The sequence below is a fragment of the Patagioenas fasciata genome, chromosome 1 (assembly GCF_037038585.1).
Source record: "Patagioenas fasciata isolate bPatFas1 chromosome 1, bPatFas1.hap1, whole genome shotgun sequence".
Classification (NCBI taxonomy): Eukaryota; Metazoa; Chordata; class Aves; order Columbiformes; family Columbidae; genus Patagioenas; species Patagioenas fasciata.
This window is the reverse complement of record NC_092520.1, coordinates 122,857,209-122,879,997: the sequence shown is the minus strand read 5'-3', so window position 1 is coordinate 122,879,997 and position 22,789 is coordinate 122,857,209. Positions and strand designations below refer to the sequence as shown.

The 22,789-nt window shown below is 36.9% G+C and overlaps 1 protein-coding gene across 1 annotated transcript in view; it reads right to left on the bottom strand.

The window, feature by feature from the left end:
* ZNF654 (zinc finger protein 654) overlaps positions 1-22,789 on the bottom strand; it is a 39,174-nt gene that overhangs the window by 9,122 nt on the left and 7,263 nt on the right. Inside the window, exons 2-6 of the mRNA XM_065853516.2 lie at positions 18,509-18,654; positions 11,800-11,881; positions 9,737-9,872; positions 5,449-5,651; positions 4,528-4,667 (exon numbers count right to left, since the gene is read on the bottom strand). Coding sequence (XP_065709588.1) covers positions 4,528-4,667; positions 5,449-5,651; positions 9,737-9,872; positions 11,800-11,881; positions 18,509-18,654 — 707 coding nt within the window. The remainder of the gene's footprint in view (positions 1-4,527; positions 4,668-5,448; positions 5,652-9,736; positions 9,873-11,799; positions 11,882-18,508; positions 18,655-22,789) is intronic.

Here is a 22,789-nt window from a genome sequence, read left to right as displayed (position 1 = left end):
AAATAATATTTGTAGGTGTAATACCAATTTAATTAACACCACAACTGTACACGACATACACAATGGAAAATGCAACTTAATTACTTTGTTAACGCATTCAGGGTATCTCCTGTCACTGAGCCAATTAAATATTCAACAAAATATTAATGTATTCAGCTTAGTATCAGAAAACCGCATAATAAAATCAGAAGCTACACATCCAGCCCTTAACACCACAGGCAATAAACGTCAGGCTGAACAGCAAGCTCTATGTACTCTCGGGATTAAGTTACTTTCAGTGCAAGGATGAGAAGTCCAGAAGAGGAAGAACTGTCTGCATGTGGAAAAAGGGAGGATTGTAGAAAGCTAGCTTCTGATATGGTCTGTTAACAGGAAATATTGTGTTCTCTAGCTATGCATATTACAACATAATTTTATTTTTTTACTGCTGTCATCACTGGTCTTTCTAGCCAATAGCAGTTACATGAAAGTATCAGGCTCTACAGCTATTCATACATCCTAAGATCTTAAGTCAAATAACATTTATGACAGATAGAAGGAAACATAAGAATAGACTGCTAGACTTCACAGCAAAGCTACCACACAGGTAATGTGTTTAGTCTATAAAATATAGAAAGCCTGTAAGTTCTATGCACTTTAATTCAGAGACTTGGAAAGGCAACTGGACCTAACTTTGAGTCATAATAAAATTTACTAGCACAAAGGTTTTCACAAAGGAGTAGATACAATTAGGAGTAGACAGAAATCACATCATAACATTACAATGAGAACAAGGGACTATTTGACTTTCATTTTCTGAAGGAAGACGCTTTTTTATTTCACCAGGCTCCTCCCTCAGCTCTACCCACAAAAAAATACCAGTCTTACAGGTTTTCTGAAGATATAACCTGTTCACCTCTGCCTTCACCAGGCTGGAAATCTAATTTCTTGAAAGTTTTTGATAACTTCACATATGGGTTTGAAACCAACTATTGTCTTTGTAAATAAAAATTCAATGAAAGTCTCAATGTGAAGTACCAAACAAATAACTGAATATTTTTGCTGATAAATAATACAACTTATTCTCTGCTTTGTCTCACACCACTTCAGAGCAGGCCATTTCAACAGCAATCTCAAAGAATTTGAGAAAACTCAAATTATTCTTCTGAGAGATTAGTGGTTCAAGTGGCTTGTCACGTGTTCTGATAAGTGTGACAGCTGGCACAAGGAAAGAGCTGGGAAAAGATTGGAGAAAACTGAAAGTAGAAGTAACAGCTCCATGGGTGAAAAGCAAGCTGTTAAATCTGCTTAACCATTATTTGACCAGACCCTGATGTGAAATAGTATTTTAGTAGACATGGAAGCTTCTTCTCAAGCACGTTTCTGACACTGATAATCATTAAGGATTAAACCATTCTTGAAGTGCTGAATGGACTCTATTTCAACCACTTAAACACTTTGGATACCAACGTTAATGCTGAAGTCAGCAGCACTTGAGACATCTCTGTGTCACTGAGCACAACAGCAACAATCAACTTGAGATAATGCAGGCAGGGGTAGTTTTCTATTTGCTCTATCATTATGGCATAGTAGTATGGTACTTAAAAAGATTTACTTTTTGGATAGCGTAACTTAGTTCACACTGAGGCCTGTGCTTAAATTATTATGGACATGTGTTAGGGCAATTTAAATTGTTACTGTGAGATCACAGAACTCAGTACCTCTTTACCAGAGCCAACCAGGTATTCCAGCCCATTAACCCCCTGCAAAACACCAAAACCATTGCATGCCTCCATGAGCAACGTTAAGAGAATGGTTAAGCCCCTCCTACCTTAGCTAGCTCTAAAATATTTGCTATTCTTGATAAGTAGAAAGTCTGTCTTTCCTTGGCTATAGATAGCAGACTTTACCAAAATGTTATTCAAATCACAAAAATTACCTAAAGGCCAAAGACTGATTGACTGTGTGGGAAAAATGCCTTGACCTACTGAATCTACTGCATAGGAACAACTTGACAAGTGCCAGAACAGCATTTAAAATTTGCCTGGCAGAGAAGGCAAGTCATTCTGCTACACCTGTTCCATCAAAATTTTGGCTGTCTTCCTGAAGAGACATCACTTTTCAATACTGGAAAATAATCACATCATTATGGACTGATCTCTTACCAATACCTTGTACACAAATATTTCTAGTAAGACCAAGCACAGCTTGCTTTCATGATTAATTTGTAAGTGGGCTTTCACTTCAGAAAAAATATTCAGATCATCTGAATATAGAATTTATTCTTAACATGGATGAAAACAATGAGTTTTGTGACAGAGCTGCTTAAAGTCCATCTTCCTCTGATAATGAGCACTAATGGTTTCAGCATTAAGATTCCATGTAGTCTGCTTCACATGAAGTGATAGCAAATATCTGCTATTTACAGCTTTCTAATCTATTTTGATATCTTTGCTTGTAGTGCTTGCTGACAGATCCCTGCCAGATCAACAAGGTCCTCAATTCCAGACAAGGCAATATCATCTATGCTGTGCTGAAGATGTTGAAATCTCCTCTAGGGAAAAATACGCAATGTGGGTTAATTTAACCTGGCTCCTACGTCTTTAAAAATTTGAATTATGGTACAGTCATGTCTTCACAAGCTTTATCCCAGTTTACATTATGCATTAAGCATTATGTAGATTTCTCTTGTTAGGTACGCAATTGTAAGGCTCAGCATCTGTAAAGAACAAAGTAGCTGTTCTATGCACAGACATAACTGCTCCAAACTATTTCAAAAATCCTCAAGCTCTATATTCTGAACAGAACATTAAAACACTAAGAGATGCCAAAACAGTTTAGTTGATAAAAGATATCAAACAATACTTTAGTCTCTTCTGGAATTTTATTTTTGATATCCATTTTGCCAGAACATAGGGACAGACATCCTGTTTGGAATAGCACTTTTAAAATGGATGATGCAAAACTTAATGAATGTTTTTATTTTGAGAATTGTTTGTACCTTGTCTAGTTAATGCACACTCCAAGGTATTCATAGCATGTTAACATTTATGTAATGTATTGGACAATATGGCCTGATCTTTATTCTCAACATCTACCTTAAGAGAACATTAAAACCCCACAATTTCCACTGCATGCCCTGTAATACTGTAGTGTTTCATATTAAAAAAAAATGAGAGCACAGTTAACACATTACTACAGCATAAGGTATAAAATGTAGGTTTAATTCCAATATTTAAAATGCACTTCTTAAATGACTGAATCCCTGAAACAGAAAACATTAACCATGTAACTAATAAGTGTAGGCTACATCTGCAAATTTCCTGATAAGTAAGCAGTCAGGAGATGCAGTATTTGAGCAGGAATCAGCAAAGTCAGATTTCATCCCAAAGGTGGTCACTGGGCACACACAAACTACGTGCCTTTTCAGTTGAACTTAGTCATCTGTCCTATGTGGACAGTCATGCCCACCCTTTTCTGGACGGACTGAATGGAAAATGCCACTAGGTACCACCAATACATTGTATTATAAATGTATGTCATTATCACAGTTCCAAAGGTTTTGATTCAATGCAATCAATTACTGATCCAATAGTTATGGAAAAAGTTTATTAACAAATCAAGCATTATCATGTCTGACCTTCATTACTCCCTCAAGAGAGAGAAGAAAAAAAAGACCCATCTTTTCAACTCTCTGAAATCTGGGAACAGGGAAATCCTATATAGATTCTAAACTCAATTTTAAATTAGTTATGCAGATTAATAATTTGGTCTTTCTTTATTAAAAAAATCACATCCTTGCAAATCCTTTTTGCTTCATCTACATAATGAAACAAAGAAATTAAGCATACTTTATGAAGGAATGCAGATGTTATTTTAGGTACAGAAATTATACAGGCTAGGCAGAAAGGATTATCTTCCTTAGCCATTTTTCCGTCCTCAAAATGTTGTTGTTTTCACAGCTCTCTAAAAAACGCTTCTTAGCCATAAAATGTCCAACTATCAAGCTGATTCAGTGTGTATGAAGAAATTCTTACTTAAATGTTTTGTAGAGGACCACCATTTATGTTATGGCTCTATTTACGAACTAAAAGTCTGGATAATTCATAGCACATTTTCAGAATCATACATTATCTTTTTAGACACACTGCTGACATACTACAGTTTGGTTGTTACGAGCAGTGTCATTTAACTAGCAGAAGAGTAAGATATCTGCATTGCCAGAGAGTCTACAGACTGTACATTGTTACACATTTATAATCATAAATGCCACATATATAAGCATTTACAGCCTAAAGTATATAAAGGCTCACCCTTCTTTTATTCTGAAACACTAAGTGTTATGTACTATGGAAGTTACCACTGTACATGATTGTGAGTAAAAAGGCAACAGGCATAACAGATGTACTAGGAATGTTTAAAAATCATGTTGGAATGTTTTTACCTGGTATTTTAAACTTGAGCTACATCCCAAAGTTAGATGAGTTTCATTTTGGCAATAAGCATTTATTATTTGCTAAGCCGCTTCACCAAAAAGAAAGTATTTACCATATACAATACATGTCCCCATTTTGAAGCTGTGGGACTAGGAACGATTCACACAGCTGTAAGGCTAAGGTAGTCTTCCCTTCTTTTTCAGTGTTGCAGATGATCTCAATTCCACTCTTGCAATCAGTCCTCAACAAGTGCTATATAATTAAAATAAAATCAATTTAGACAAATTTGCTAACATGAAATAAAAACCTATCAGACCTTCCTATATTAAAGCAGCTACCGAAAACTTCAGGAATTGCTATTAACATAAGATTTCTTTGGAACAGTTTTGTGTAGGTCTGTAAATAGGGATTTGGGAGAAATTTAGAGCTCTTTCGTACTTCTTAGAGTAATGACAATCAGAATAATTGTCAGAGAAATTAAAAGACTACACAAAACCACTTTTTTTGCACGACAGCTGCTTGTTCTTAAAACAAGGTTAAGAAAAGTATCATTTCTAGTAAGTGCTATCAGTGGTAAAAGTAGGGCCACAGTCAGCTAGAGTGTAATTTCACATACTGGGGCATTATTAAAAAAAAAACCTTGAAGGCTAAGAAAAGTATACAATGTACAAAACACTAGATTAGGCTCAAGTGCTCAATTAGGCTCAAGTGCTTTTACTAAAATAATAGTCAAAATTAATCAATACAAAGAAGTTACAAAATATTAATGACTCAAGTTATTCAGGGAATGTATCTACAAGTAAACTTGGCCAAAAAATGCCATTTAGGTCAACGAGATTTGTAGGCACTTAACATTAAACTTTTCAAAGCTTAAGCCAGAACTAAGTTAAGCAAGACCAGTATAGTTTCCTGATTTTACAACATTTGGTTCTACAAAACCAGAGTTCCAAACACTCTTCTTGACAATGTGTATACAGTAAGTATAATGTATCACTCCATTAAAAAAAAAAAAAAACATACTGACAAACAATACCTCCTGGAATAGCTGATCTTCTAATGGTGACATATAAAGACAGGTGAAAAGAGCTTGATGGAAATACAGATCTTTACTGATATCTGGATGATTTATGCAAGATTTGATAAGAGCCATTGCCTCAGGGATGCGTTCACAGGCAATAAGGTATCTGGCACGTAGTTCAAAGAACAGTGGATTTTCAGAGCTTAAATATTTGTTAACTGTATAGAAAAGAAAGATTTAAAGGCAATTAGAATATGAAGTCCAAAACACAAATATTTAAATGTAATGTTGTTTTTAATAGTGCAGTGATAACAATATAAAAAAGGCTCTGCTAAAGAAGCTATCATATATATTGACTTAAATACCATCAAGAATCTGTCCTTCTGGTTGAAAACAGAAATTGTAATTTTTCTTAAACCAGTAATCTGATTTTGTATGTTGTTTCTAACAGATCAGCACAAGGTGCTGCAAAGGGTTAGTAAAATATACACTATATAAAAGCATTTTTGAGAAAGAAAACTCCCTTCTTTCTCAGCACTGGATCCTGGGTGATTGTCAGAAGCATAGGATCGACATCACTTCCAAGGCTATAAGTATTTAAAACAACTCAGGGTAGCCATTATCCATTAAAATGGAAGAGCTCGGGGTAGTGAAAAAGTTACCTACAATTCACATGCCGTTGTTTTAGGTAGCTTTGAACAACTTGATTTTGCCTGGAGAAGTGGAAAATATACTTCTTCCTCAGAAAGTGCTACTAGACACAATTCTTACATCTAAATCCCTACATACCTTTAAATGATAGGCCCTGATATCTGGAAATGTGTTTTTTCAGATCTAAAAGCTAGTCTTAAAGCTAGCATTTGAATGACATTGTTTCAACGGCAATACTCAAAATACTTAACATTTAAGTAATTGGGAAATTATTAAATACATAGGAGATGTGCTTGAGATCCCTATTATTAAAGATCACAGAGATTCTTGTATCTCTTAGGATTAAAAGTTAAAATATCACTCAAGGCTATAAAATGCAATAATGTTGTTTTTATTTTGAGAATTGTTTGTACCTTGTCTAGTTAATGCATACTCCGAGGTATTCATAGTGTGTTAACATTTATGTAATGTATTGTACAATATGGCCTGATCTTCTTCTTTATTCTCAACATCTACCTTATGAGAATGTTAAAACCCCACAATTTCCAATGCATGCTCTGTAGTGCTGTAGTGTTTCATATTTAAAAAAAAAGAAAAAAGAAAAGAGATTGTCAATTTAATGTCAATGAAGGCTAGAAGTCAGCATGACAGATTTCTATCCTAGAAGGAACCTGTATTAAGAAAGTTACAAGCAATTTCAAGTGACACTTGAAATTATTAAGAATAGAAATGACTACTGAAAACTACAATCTGAACAAGAGATTTTTTTTCCCCAAAATAAAAAGGTTACTTATTTAACAAGCTTTCACCTAAACTTTTTTTTTTTTTAAAGGACATCTCATTTGAAAGACATTCCTTATGCTCAGAAACAGGATTTCTCTAACACCTTTAGTTTTACTCCAGGTAGTGATATTATATGCTAATAAACATTTAAGGAATATTATTCAAGGTGATTTAAGGTCTGAGATGAGATTTGTTAACAGATGTACTGTAATCTCCACCATAAAGGCAGATCTCCTTCCCACTACCCATTAGTGCTTCTGGGTACAAACTCACTAAATACGATGACTGAAAGAAGGGCCAGTGGCTAACAGCTGTCATTAACTGCAAGAAAAAGTGTTCATACAGAACAATCCTTAAAGCCAAGTAAAGGTGTCTGCTTTTTGGAATTAACATACTAAGGATAATAAACCAAATCATTGGTTTCATATGCAAACATCACCCAACAGTTTACTGAATATCCACATTGAAAAACTAGGCCAGAAATACTTAGCTTTTGTTATGTACTAATGTTAAGAAAATGCTGAAGGTATAGCAACTGCCTGTAACACCCTTTTCCCCTCAAACAAGGGAAAATTACAGTCCACAATACACGTTAACTTTTTATCTCATTTCCACTTTCTGTGTGAGGAACTCTTAGGTCAGTAAGCCCCTCTATTCCAAAAATGAGGATCCCACTTCTGACAGCACCACACCCTAGGGAAGGGGGGCTCTCACGCCCTCCAACACTGTTTTTAAACAGACTGTGAGTTTCAGCTACACCACTGGCAGGATTGTGCCCTCTCCCTGTAGTGAAATTCCCTTTTTTCCCAAGGCAACATTTACAGCTCTTCTAAGCGCCCCCAAGCAAAAGACAACCGCTAACTATAGTAGCATTTAGTCAAGTCTGTGATACATTAAAAATGACTTGGGAAAAACAACATCTGTTCTTGTCCAGGCAGCATGCACAGAGCTTTGCTTTAGAGCAATAGATGCCAACCATCAGCTCAGAAACTAATTAACTGCTTACACCTGAGTGTACCCCTCTCTACAATATTATCTTCCTTATTCTCCCCCATCTATTAGAAGTTTATTGCTTCTGTGTTTCAACTCCGCTTTTTTTCTTTAAAGCCAAAGACTGCTTTCCTTTTCAGCCATGTCAAAATAGACTGAAACATCTGAGTGTACTACAATTCACGTAAAGACAGACACTGCGAGGTCTGCCTTGCCATAAGCTTCTCTGTGTAATTAATGGATCCAAGACAAGATTATGTAGTTCACACAGTGTATATTTATCAAACTGACTTTTGCAAGCAATGGTTGGTGATTCAGCAATAATAGCCAGTTTTCCTCATTTAAAAGAGTGATCCCTGAGGGAGCTACATGGCCAAGTTTCAAAATCTACGCCAAATACTGCCAGCCTATAATGTAGCACAGAATGTTTGCTTTGTGTAAGACTTCACAAGAATCAGATTTGAGAGGAAGTGTGACGAGAAAGAAAAAGCCTTTGAAAGACATTATTTAAAATAAAATGTTTGTCATCATGGATGAGATATGTCAAGGGTGCATGTGGGGATATTGGAAGATAAAGGGAGGAAGAATACCTCAGCAGAGGGGAAGGAGATGTGGCCTGCAACATGAGGAAGCAAAATGACCGTCTAGTGACAACAGGCAGTCTCATTCCTACTCTGTCAGGTTAAAACTAAGTAAAAATCCTCTAACTGTTACCCATCATATACAGGCTTCATGATGATCAAGGGAATCATTAAGGCAAAAGCATTAAACTAATTCTTTGCTGGAGAGATAGAGATTGAGACCTATCTTTAGATCATAACCATCAAAACTTCTAAAATTCATCATGCGATGCAGAACAAAAAGATAATCTTTGTTTTCATTTTGTTTCTGTAGGCATTTAACTAGAAGTTTATCAGATATATAATCAAAATAATGGGTAAACTACATTGCTCAAGTGCTTGCTTTGCCAGAGAGACAAAACAAAATAGGCTACCCACTTAATCATGTTAATTTGCTATCAAGAGACTTTCTCTGGTTAAAGAGGCAGCTCACTGAACTGCTCTGACTTTATAGTCCTCTTCCTCTCCCTAAAGAACGAACACATTGTCATAAACACAGCAATGAATTTGAATAATGCATTACACCACAGTAACTAAAGAACTAGTGTTTTCTACCACTATCAAATAGAAACAATTTTTAAGAGGTCCTTAATGAACACTGCTAACAAATAAGTTACATAGGATGTTAGTAAAGACTGCACTGTAGATTGGGTATTTTTCCTCTCATGAACTTTCATTAACATTCTGGTAATGTTTGTTTCCATGTACTGTTAAAAATGCTGATTTACTTTGCAGCCTAAACAGAAATATTTCTCCTACTCCTAACTCTAGGAATTACATATTAAACAGAAAGCAGCTATCAGGTGTAGTCACAGGCCTCATTCCGAACAGAACCAAGAAAAGCCATAAGCCCAAGTATTTACAATTTGAAAGAAAAATTAAATGCGTCAGAGTACCATAAGACAGAAATACACATCGGGTCCTCCCCTGATCACGTTACTGCAGTAGCCTAACTGAATTTAAGTCACTCTCCCTGTGCCTTCAGGGCTTGAACACTAGGGGTTGGTAAATACATTTTATAAGTCACTCCTCAATAGCCTCTTGTATCTGAATAATCTCTACACTACCAAAGTAGAATTAAACTACTAGCAAGGAAATTTAGTTTTCTTTCAAATAAAAAAGGGACCAGTACATTTTACTGCAGAAAAATAGTTAAATTGTGTACAATTCCACCTGACAAAACCTGACCCTAATATCAAAAAAGCATAATTTAAGACATTTTTCAGTACTCTAAAAAATTAAGCTGGTAAATTAAATACCTAATTCCTGTGATACAGGCTTTGCTTTAAGAATTGCTTGTAATACTGGATCCTCCCATGGTCCACCATCTCGGATGATGCGAGTCACTAGTTCCAGGTTCATATTTCTGTATCTGTTTAGAAGGTTCTGACATTCCTACACATAAAAAGAAGAACAATTAGAAAGAAGAAGGATGTTGTCTAGAAATAAAGTTAGGCTATCCAAAACATAAGAAACAAGAAAACTCACACGTTTCAGTATTTCCTCAGTCAACAATTCAAGCTACAAAATCTTTTATTGACTAGGTTTACACAAAGCCCTAAAGCAACAACTTATATTCTCTAAAAACAGTGATGAAGAACTGTGGAAGACAGAATGCTCATATCTTCTATACTCACACAGCAAGAGCCTGTCATTTGCATAACAATGCAAAAACACCTTTCCTTGAATTAGAGATATTACTGGCATAGGCTGTGAGAGAAGTCTTCACCTCATGCTAGTCTGAACAGATTTAGACATGTTGGCACTGGATTTGTGATCCAGTGATGGTGTTTGAATCCTATGAGGGAAAATCTGAATTAAGCCACTTCAATCACGAGTCTTCAAGCAACCATTTTCCTCCAAATGTCTACATAACAGAAATTATGCTTGCCTAAAATAATCTGGAATGTTTTATCCAGCCATGATTTTCACATATGCCAAGTTCCCCCTGCTCCTTGTTATTTGCTGGTAAAAGTGTCAACATTAATGTTAATCAACAGTGGAATTTAAAAAAAAAAAAAAAGTATCTAATTTTGAAACAAAAAGAGGTAGCTGAAGAATGGCTTTCATGCACATAAAATGCACTTCTTCACATGCTTTTTTGCTGTAAATTCTTTCAGTTTCAACTCAATTTTTTTTCTTTTCTATTGAGATTGATATGTTTGATGGTAAAAAATGGTTAAGTAACTGAAACAATGGTTTTCACTACCAGTTTAATGTCACAACTAATTCAGAAATTCTTTATCTAGAAAATTATGTAAAGATATCTTTTGATATATTCATTGTTTTTAAAAGTTGAGGCAACAGAATTGTAATACAAAAGCACAGAGAAGAAAGCACTATACATCACACTTTTTCCTAAGTTTTCTTTTTCATAGACTGGTTTTGAAAAGTACTTATTGCAGGACTGCCAAAATGTCCCATTACTCTTATGCAAGAGGCCCTACCCATTCCTGAGGCTGCTAAGCCACTCCTTGACCCCATTCTTCCACCAATTCTAATCAAGCATGTAATTGCTGCTAGTTTGATAATTAAAGTAACAGTAATGTGCTGACACATTTATTTGTAGCAGCAGTAGCAAACAGGTATCAACATAAAAATAACAGAAAGGATAGATATTTTTTCAAACTGCAGTTCCATGATCAGTATTAACACAAAAAACAACCCTGTCTTCCCTCCTTTTCATACAAACAAGTTTCCTCTCATGGTGGCACAAGTGCTCTTCTTCCCATGCAGTGAACTTAACTCTCAAAATTAGTTCAGGTCAAAAAGACTTCTGGCAGAAACAGTAAATTTTAAAATCCAGGATCATTTCTCTTATGCACTTGTATATAGCCATACTAAACTTTGTCCCAGTCTAGTCAAGAGTACAGCAGTTTCAAAAAATGCAAGTTTATGCTGACCTGAAGACTTCATTAAGATAGAGCTTCAATTTCAAATTTACTGTTTAAAACTGCAAAGGGAAACTTGAGGTTTCATGTCATGAACTGGTACCCAACACCGGATGACATTAGGTTCTAATTAGCTATAAACAAGTAATGCTTCCCTCTTCTATATGGGAGATGCAAAAAAATCTATCTTTAACAAGATCAGTATTACAAACAAAGAGGAGTACATTTTACTTAGTCTGAATTGTTTGGGTTTTTTGTGTTTGTTTGGTTTTGGGGTTTTCTGTTTGTTTTTAAACATGGTACAAATGTAAGCAAATAGCTACCTTCTTTCATTATATTGGCACATTTCCTCCAGGTTATATATCCACAAAAACTGTCTTTACATGTACTAAAATAAAATTAAAGGTTTATATGAAAGTAGGCAACACTACCTGGATTGAACCTAAAATATCTTTCAAAGGATCTTCATAGAACTCATCCTTTCCAAAGAACAGCAGCAATTCAAAAAAACTCCTAAAAAACAGAAGTATTGACAAGTCAACCAAACTAAAAATCTTAATTTAAAAAAATGAAACTACTATAAGGCTACTGGTTTTCACAGCACTAAAAACAAAATTAGGACTTTCGTAAGTTCTAGACTCATGACCATGCCAGAGTTGCTAACACCGACACTCTCTAGATGCAATTCATACTTCAAAAACTTTACCATTGTCTGATATTTTATGCTGGATTTTGGCAGTTGGACTTCCATAGACACACTACAAATACATTTTTCATCAAGCACCAAGTTGCAAATACAATACAGTTATAGATAAGCTAACGAGACCAAATCACTAATAAAACCAATTATACTTCAGTATAACTTAAAACCCCTTCTGCTGCACCTTTTACATTAAGTTCAGGACATTTAGACTTGCAGCACCTGCCTGATTTCTCCCTCAAGAACTAACTTCCCCCATACTGCTTCTTCCCATTCACCATTACAAAGTGAACCTTCCCCAAAAGCCAAAGCATATGTCAGATATGCAACAATTTTGAGGAAGAGAGAGGACAAGTGTAAAATTACTACAGTATGCACAGTGTATAAGGAGCTACATTCAAGGAATAGTAATCTCACATGAATGCAGATTCCCAGCAATTCATATTTTCAAGTATGACACGCACATTCTACTAACACATTTTACTTCATTTCAGCCTGTCTTGCCGTAACACCCACTGATGTCTCTCTGTGAAGATACAGGTTTAAAGGTGCTATTAATTTCATATTTCCAAATAAAAGCCTTTTACTATTAACTTCATATTTTTAAAAAAGCCTTCAAATATTATTTTCAAAGGGAGACTTTTTGTGCAAATATGCAAATGGAGCTACCTCCATCTTCTGTGAGTGTTGCAGTTTAACCCAGCAGGCAGCTAAACACCACATACAGCCATTTACTTCCCCCCTTCTGGTCCCCCAGTGGGATGGGGGAAAGAAATGGATCAAAAAAAAGTAAACCTCATGGGTTAAGACAGAGACAATTCAATAGGACTGGAAGGGATAAGAATAACAGCAACAGTAAAAATAACATCAGTAAAATAAAAAAGAGTATGTAAAAAAAGTGATGCACAATGCAATTGCTCGCCACCTGTCAATCAATACCTATCCCATTCCTGAGCAGTGGTCCCTGGTTAACTTCTCCCTAGTTTATATACTAAGCATGACCTCGTATGGTACGGAATATCCCTTTGGCCCGTTTGGGTCAGCTGTCCTGGCTGTGCCCTCTCCCAGCTTCTTGTGCATCTCAAGTCTCCTGGCTGAAAAGTCCCTGACTTTGTATAAGCATTGATTAGCAACAACCAAAGCACCAGAATTCTTCTCATACTAAATCCAAAACACAGCATAACACCAGCTATTAGGAAGAAAATTAACTCTATCCCAGCCAAAACCAGGACCATATCCAGCCTTTATTCTATACCATCTACATCATGCTCAGGTCTCACACTCTCCAATACATTGTAGTTAATCACCACCACTTTCCTTGTCTTTGGATATATACACACAGGCCATCCCTCTAAAATGTCCATTGAGTTAATTTAATCTATGACTTTGGGTTCCATCTGCCATAATAGTCTTTCAGGGTCAGAAAGATGGTGTGTAGCATGGATTGTTGCATACTGTGTCCAGAGCTTGTAGCTGGTGCATTTGGCACAGCCCACAGCCATAGTCTGCAGGCTGAAGATGTCAATTCCAAGGGAGCTGCTGGGTACCAGCTGCTGAAGCCATTTCCGGTTCCATCACCGCTGCACTTTGCTCAGTTTGATCAAAGTTCATTCTTCGTTAAACTAGATGATCTTTACTGTAGTACTACTGACATGACATATAGCAACTACTGTAGTGATAACATACAGCAGGGCAGGGTTATACAGCAATTAATATAATACAGTTTAATTCATTGGCTATTCTCACCCAAAATCAAAACACCTTGAGGAACATACCAGAATTCTCCATTCTGCCACATCACCTACCAAATGCACTCAGGTCTGTGAGCAAAAGCAGTCCCACAGATGGGTTTGCCTCTGCCTGAGGCAGAAATAACCCAGACTGTCTTTCCCCAACATATTCTTTATGTGCACCACAGGGACTTTATTTCCTTCTACAGTATGTGAAAGTTTTCATTGAGCAGGGTCAGCTTGACTGGTAGATCCCCTAATGGTAAATAACCAGGTGGCTATTGCTAAATGTATATCCCAATGTTTGAAGGTCCCATCACCCATTGCTCTCATTGTAGTTTTTAGCAGTCAACTGTATTGTTCAATTTCGTGGAGGCTGGTGCATGACGGGGGATGCAATACACCCACTCAATGCCGTGCTCTTTGGCCCAAGTGTTTATGAGGTTCTTTTAGAAGTCAGTCCCATTGTCAGACTCAGTTCTTTCTGAGGTGTGATGTTGCCATAGGACGTGCTTTTCAAGGCCTAGGATAGTGTTCCAAGTGGTGGCATGGGGCGCAGCACATGTTCCCAGTCATCCAGTGGTTGCTTCCACCATGGTAAGCGTATGGTGCTTGCCTTGGCGGGTTGTGGGAGTATGTTATAATCGATCTGCCAGGCCTCTGCCTATTTATATTTTAGCCATCATCCCCCATACCAGAGAGGCTTTAACGGCTTGGCTTGCTTGATTGCAGAGCATGTCTCACATACAAGAGTATTGAGTGCAATAGTGCCCATGGTCCAGCCCACCTCTCGATCACAAGCCCATCTATATGTTGCCCCTCTTCCTTGAAGGCTGGAGGTATCAGAGGCCCCTTATGTTGCCATTCCAGATCCACCTGAACCACCTTAGCAGCCTGATCCACTTGCTGGTTGTTTTGATATTCTTCGGTGGCCCAACTCCCAGGTATATGATCATCTATGTATTTTTACAACCAAGTTTTCTACCTGGGCAGCACATCTTGCCACAATGTAGCAGCCCAGATGGTTTTGCCTCCATGCTGCCGGACACTCTGCTTCCATTGCTGCAGCTACCCCCACAGGGCATTTGCCATCACCTGTGAGTCAGCATCAAGTACTGGCCACTCAGGGACAGGGATCAGGTTAGGGTTACCATCTTGTCTTCCTCTCAGCAACAACCAAAATATCAATGTATTTTTAACCTTATACTAAATCCAAACCACAGCACTATACCAGCTATTAGGAAGAAAACCAACTCTATCCCAGCTGAAACCGTGACAGTGTAGCAATTCAAATGAATTGATAAAACTTCAGTTTTACCACAAACAAGTTTTTAAGCAACATGAATTTGCAAGTGTTACCTCAAAAGAGGTGGCAGGTAAGGGATAAGGCAGGACCGATCCTTTCAACAGCAGCCTAGAGGCCTGTGGCCTCCATATTTTCCATCAACTTAAATTACTTGTCTAGTATTTTATTTATTTTAATACAGTGACTGAGATAAGTAATCCTGATAGCAGATTTAGAGAGGTTGGTAAAAAGTAGCTTTTCAGAACTCAGGTCAATTTAGGCCTTCATTGACAGAAGCATACTTCCAGATAATACCTGCTACTCAATCAAGTCAATCAAAAACTAGGTAGTTGGATTTCATGGATCTACAGAGAGCTCCAGTGCACCTGCTATTGGTCTGCCTTAAAATTCTGAGAAACTTATATTCTATTTGGAAAAGGTAAATACCAAGTACCACACTAACATATTCTGCAATTGCTAGTTGAGAAAGCCATGAGCAGCAGGCAATAACTGAGCGACTCTAAGAGGGAAAGATAGAAGTGAAAAGATTACTGAAACAAAAAGTGTGCATCTAGAGTGTTTTACAAACAGGACCAAACAGGAAAGGTTTTGGTCACATAACAGAAGAAAATATGAACAACTTTCTTTAAGATTATTCAAGGCATTTTTTCCAAATGAACAGGGTGAATAAGGAGGCAGAGAAGGAGAAAGTAGAAAATGATTCCTGAAAGAGGTTCCAGCACTCTTCCAATCTACAGGTTTTTGAGTCAAGATCTTGCTCACAGCAATTTCTTTCCCAACTACAGCATTTAGTCTTTTGTTGTGACAGCTCTTAATACAAAAGGCAGATTTTTGGGAACAGATGGACAATGAACTCTTTCACAAAACAATTAAATTCACTGCAGTTATCCCCAAATTTAAAGTCAAATTTCAGCATATTTGAAGGTAACACCCAAACCTAACCAGTGATAAGGTATGCCAAACTTAAGATACACATTCGTTATGTTCAATGACAGAATTTTTCTCCAGATTATGTCCCTAAATCTCAACTCAAATATGGAATGAAAACCAACAACCAGTACCCGAATAAGTACTTTGTTTTGAAAAACATTTTCTCATTCCATGTTGATAAACAAAATTTTGCAGCATACTTGACTCTTAGGAAAGGTCAGGCATGAGTCATGTCATAATCTGGAAAGCAGTCAAACTGGGACGTAAATAAGAAAACAAAACTAGTTATAGCAAACAATGCATGCATCCACTTTTATTTGCTCTGACTGATTTAAACAGAATAGAATCTTGAAAAACAGAAAAAAAGTCTGGAAATTAATAGTGAACAAGTGTAAACTAGTTTTCTTCCTTATCAATGTACCTGCTCCACATTTTTATCAGACTAATAAAGGAAACTATCAAAATATTTATACTTCCTCGTCAGCCTCCTTTCAGTAAAAAATACTACAGTCAATTCCAGTGTGGCCCTGTTATCTCAAACTAGCCTGCAGCACTGCACATCCACATTTACATCCACCTTTTTATAACACTGGTGCTTCTAGATTTATCATACCACTACTTTGATACTACTGGTATCAGAAGATTACCTAAGAACACCAGTATCGTGGCACCATTATTAAAACTCCCTTATATTAATGGCAATACAGATGCTGCTTCATTTGTGATGAAGAGCAAAGCTAGTTAGTATAGGAAATGCAGCCACCATACTGTTAATACCTTATTGTCTCGTTACCAAGGAAATCTTACAGTAGTATGACAATACAGTCAGGCAGATTTTTGCTCTTCAAGAAGTAAGGCTTAATATACACCAAATTTTCAAAAGAGATTCAAGCAAGGTTTCCCAGGTAACTGCAACTACTAGGTCCCGAGATCCCTTTATGATATCATATGCAAAACTACACCAGCCAAGCAGATTCAGAAGAAAAAGTAAGCTAGCATTCTAGAATGGAAATCTCAGTGAGTAAACCCAGCCCCAAAACCCAAGATAGACAAGGGTGACAGGAACTCATTGATACAATTCACTTCTAGATTATCAGGAATTGACCACCCTACATACAACGAATACCTGCATTTCTACCCTTTTTCCTCCCCAAGTGGGGTTTGAACTTTGTGAGGTTTTTTCCTAGAAACCTAGTTAAAAAAAAAAAAGTCACCATGTTTTGATGCAACTGCTAGTCATTCTCCATACCTGAGCATCTGAATTTTAAAAATTGTGGTCTATGATTCCATAAATAGTCCCACATCAAATAGTTTCACGCACACACAAAACAGTTAATATTCTTGGTGAAGTTTCACGAACACTTAAAGATACTATGTACTCTGTAAGTGTCCTGAATAAAGCCTTGACTACTACGTAATTAGTACTAACAGCTCAAGAACAGTGCAAAAGATAAACAACCCAGTCCTCCTGACGAAGTAAACTAAGAGAAGAAGACTAGGAGAGCATTCACCTCTGAGGACTAGATGAGGTGGGAGTGAGACATTTACACACAAAATTCTGAACTGAGATATCCAGCTGTATTTGAAAGCACTGCTCAACAAAAAAGCAGTTTAACAACTTGGACAAATAAATCTGATTTATTCAAACTCACAATAAAGCTAGCTGTTAAGTTTTTGTCCCCATTTGCTGAGAGAATATCAACTACATCGCATCTTGGCTAAGTACATCTAATTCACTTCAAGATTTTTATTTTTTTTCTTGCTTCCATTCCACATTGAGGTTTTGAAACCTGAAAAATAGGGCTGTAGTGCAAGGGAAACAAACAAACAAAAAATATCAGACTTTTACTTATCTACTGATTATTACCCTGATACTTTCAGCCTTCATGTAAGAAAACCACCAATACATCAAGAAAAATCAAGATTATAGTAATATTTATGAACTATAATTCTGCAGTTCTTAACCTGAATATGACTTTTGGTCAGTTAGCTGTATAACAGGTCATTCCTATAAGCATTTTGATGACAGACATAAAAAAAAATTTAAAATTGACTCATTTCTTAAACACTACAAGGAATTTATCTTAGCAAATACTTAGCTTATTACATCACTAGATGTAGAACAGTAAAATCTTTAGACAAATTATTTAAAATTATGTATTGTTAAACGTTGATCTTCAAATACTCCAAAATAAGATTTTCCAAAAAGAAGTGAATGGTGATCACTTATATATTTGGATTATTTATTTTGCCAGAAAACTCTTATGACACAACATTGTAATACATAAAAAAACTAAACTGAATTCTACGTGTTGTATCCTCAGTTAGCAATTCTCGATTCCAAGTAGCTACATCATCCGGTAAAACGACTCTTAAAATCTCTGTGGAGCTCTGAGACCCTATGCTATTAGAAAAGTAACGTTGCCTATACTAGTAAAGACAGTAATAATAATAATTAAAAAATATATACTTACAATGCTAGGCTACTCAATACATATTGTACGTGCTCACATTCAGCTGGGAATGATACACAGGCAGATGTGAAACAACAGAGAGCCGTCTGAAGCACCTGAAGCTGAGGCAAAGGAACCTGCCACCTTCCAGCATAGTCTTCAACAACCTAATGACAAAAACATTGAAATATATATTAGAATGAAAAACATTCTGTTTAGTCAGAAATAATTAATTAATATTGAACCTGCTTTATATTCCCTCCTTCTCCCTCAGAAGCAGTGTTTGTAATAAAAAAAACCTGTCCTGATGACTAGCCTGCACCCTTCTAGCCTTTAGGTCAGCAGATAAAGGCACGAACACACCAGCCACTCTTTCTTATCTGATCAAATTATTTGGCCTTTTTTATCCATATGATGGAACTAAAGCTAGTTATGCCCCGATCTACCGTTACAGAACTGTATCACTACTTATAGAGAAACATGAAGGTGTAAAATAGGTGTTATAATAGAGAAAAATCCTTGTCTGGTCACCTAGTTAAGATTGTTTGTATTAATAAACACAGATTTCCAGCACTATGTCCACGTTGCAAGGCTCAATAACTCAGTACCATCTGATATTTCTACACAAGCATCCCTATGCTGAACTTCTCTGAAAGGCCCAGTCCATTTAGAGCATTCCACGTATAAAACAGCACCAAGTTCAGCACAAAGCATAGCAACAGAACAGATGTTTGTAAAGGCACCCAGCAATTCTGTGGCAGACTATTTGTTACACTGCAGTCTCCCAGCAAGTAGAAGACCAAGGACTTTGGATCCTCTTTCCTCTTTTAATCAACAGCTAAGACGTGACTCTTAAGCAGTATTCTAAGCAGAGATCCAAAACGTTATTTCTTCCACACTCCAGCATACAGCTTATCTCACTGCACTGCAGCCAGGCTCCTTTTGCTCACCTAACTAGCACAGCTTCAGTATAAACAGAAGAGTGGCCTAGCTGCACTTCAGGGCTCAGGGCACTCTTCTCCAGCTGAGGAAACCTAACTGAGATCTCCCATAACCTGAGAAAGCGAAAAGCAGGTGGCAAAACACCACAATGTAATGAGAAAGGCAAAGCACTTCATAGCACATGGAAGAGACAACTGGATTCAATAAAGCTATAAAGTCCCAATTCTAGTTACACGGGGCCACCTATCTCAAGAACCAGACTGGTCAACAAAGCATAGGCTAAACCAAAACCAGATATATCCCTCTTCAGGATTTCTTTTTGACTTTAAAGTCTGGGAATCCCACTTAGACTTGTCTAATTCCCAGTGAACTAAATAAAGGCTGTTAAGTCAGGTGAAGTGGCCTGTATTTTCAGTTCCAAAGCTGCGTGCCTAGCTGTGTTTAAGGCTCTGCAACGTGAGCAGGTGAGTACTCCATTTCTGACAGTTTGGTTATAGCTGCTCCAAAACAAAGCACTGATAATGGGACTGGTAATTTTTTTCTCCTCACCAACAACAGTTGAGACTGATTAATATTTTGTGAGTAGATTTTGACTGTCCACTGAATTCATTTTAATAATTCCTGTTGGAAATCTGTTAGCTTAATTCAGTTGATATCTAGGTCAACTGGAAAAGAATTAGCAGACTCGTAGATAAATAGTCTTCCTCTTACAAGAAAGAATAAACACTTTATAAAATAGTACTGCCTCACACATCTATTGCAAGCTCTCTGAAACACTTTTAACAAGGTTCCTAGTATAGAAAATCTCAAAAGCCTTAGGAGAAACCAAGCAGACAGAGCGAGCGAACACACTTCAGTGGTTTTAGCCTTCAAATGGTCAAAGGTAGAAACAGAACATCTGTTCCCACCATGGTGTTTCACAACACTTTGACCTTAGAGGCACAGTATAGATACAATCACCACCCAAGAGCAAGACTGTGTTATGATGGTAGATGTTTTAACGAAAAAATCACCTCAATGCTCATCACAACAGCCAAGAAATCAAATTAAACATTTGGAGAGTAGTAAGATTAAACAAAGCAGAATGTTAACTTCTCAGAACCATAGTGCATCCCCACATCTATAAAATTGCATGCCGGTTTGCTACCTACCCTTTCCCGTCTCAAAAAACAATATAGGGGGCCTGAAAAAAGCTTCAAAGGAAGGCAAATAGCACTAAGAATTGAAATAAATTTCACATTAGGATCAATACAGCTAACTAGGACACTTCAGCTTGAAAAGAAATGACAAGTGCATAGGGGGACACCAAACAAGGTTGGCAGGATCAAAATAAATTACAGGAGGTAGTTCTTCATGCAGTGTGCAATTAAGCTGTGGAGCTCCTTACTAAAGGAATGCTGTGGATGCTGAATGGCTACATGAGCTGAAAAATATATCCACTAGAAGTTACAAAACAGTTTAGAGAGAGGAAAGTCACTGTATCTGCTCATCTCACTCTTTGGTTAGGCATATATGAACTCTTGATAAGAATCTGGTCCTAATGTCAGTGTATTGCTTCTGCAAATAATCAGCATTCAAAAGAAATACAATGGCTCATGCTGCCAACAACAGTTCGACACTGTATTCTCTCAAAGGCGCCGTTCTACTGCCCATTTTTTCTAAAGGCTTATACAGTCCTACTAGTTGCCCTTGCTCCACCTACAGCGCTCATCTGAACCCAAAGCAAACTAGTTCAGGGACTAACTGGCAAAGAATAGTCGCCTTTAAAAAAGAAAGCCAAAACAAACCATCAGTCACTGAACACCAGCTCTCTGAACTGGCCCACCACCGTGCCTGTGAAGTACCAGAGGCAGTGCAGAAAGGAAGACACTGCAACAGCAACACTGCCTTAGTTAGGCAGTCAGTCTGCAACTCCATGTATCCACAAACGATTCACAGCAGCTGCCTTCCCACCCCAAACTGGTCAGGAAGAATATGAATAGCATCCTTTTTTTTCCCTGAGTGTGGATACCTGAAAGCATGCCTTCAATAGTCCCAAGGGAAAAAAAAAAAAAAAGTCTAAAATTAGTGGATTCTCAGAAGACTTGGAAAAATCACCAGTAAGAGATTGGGGGGGGTGGGGAGGGAGCGCACAGGTAGCAGGGGTGGTGAGAAAAAGATTAAGTATGAAATAAATGCCCAACCACACTCCACACACACATTCTACATGGAAGGAAAAAGGAACAATACATGTTTGTCTTACAATTCTATGTATATTTCAATGTCTACTTTAAGTGATCTCACAGAATACCTTTTTCTATCTTAGAAACTAACACCTATTTTTGTTCAAAATACTTCATATGCCATGCTTTGAAACAGGTCTGTAAACCAGAGAATAGGTAAAGGTTTATAACAAAAAGAACTCCCAACACAAACAAAAAAAAAAAAACCCTGAAACACTTTACCACTTCTGACATTTTCCAAGGAAAACAAAAGTTGAAGGGACATGCATATCTTCACTCTCATGTTGTGAAGTTGTGTAATCAGAGTACTTCAGAAAATCAGACAGATTATGCTGCTTGAGTCCTAAATGTTTTATTTAAAGTTCACGTTTACCAGCACATTTTTAACAAACACACTAATCTCAATATAATGAGGTCAGCCAAAGAAGCAGTACATAACATTGTCAAAACAAAGTGGCCTGTTCCTTGTACAACATATAGTGCAGAAAACCAGAAGGGAGATGACATTTTGTGACTTTTTCCAACAGCTCCTTTCAAGAATTCTGTTCAGGTGTAATTTTTATATACTTGAAGACTTCATGCATCATTTTGCAGTCTTTCTTTACCTTTTAAATTACTACCATCTATAAAAGAGATGGTGGGACCTTTTGTCTTTCCTTTCTCATTCAGTGCAAATACGGATACCAAAAGGGAGGCTGAAACATCTTTCTGACGCTCCCTTATTCAACTCCATCTTTCTCCCACACCAATACACTACTTTCCCTTCTTTAATACATTTGAGAAACGCAGAGGAAAATCCATGATTTGGATGTGTCCTCTGAAGTGCAAAACCAAGATCAAACTTATCAGTCTCCTATGAGAAGTTTCTAAGCACACAGCTAAAGCAGTTAACTCAGAAAATAACAAGGTAGTACTTAAAAGACCTGAATTAATGTGAAAAATAATTATTCCTGGAACATTATGTTCTAACAGATTAAATATACACATTATTTTAAGTTATTAAACATATAAAGTGATTTAACTATATTCCAAACACTTAAGAGAAAAAACATTGCAAAAAAACCTAGATTTGCAAATATGTAGGATACAAGAAACAAATGTTTCATGCAGTGCTAGGCCCTGAAGTTGCTAGAGGTTT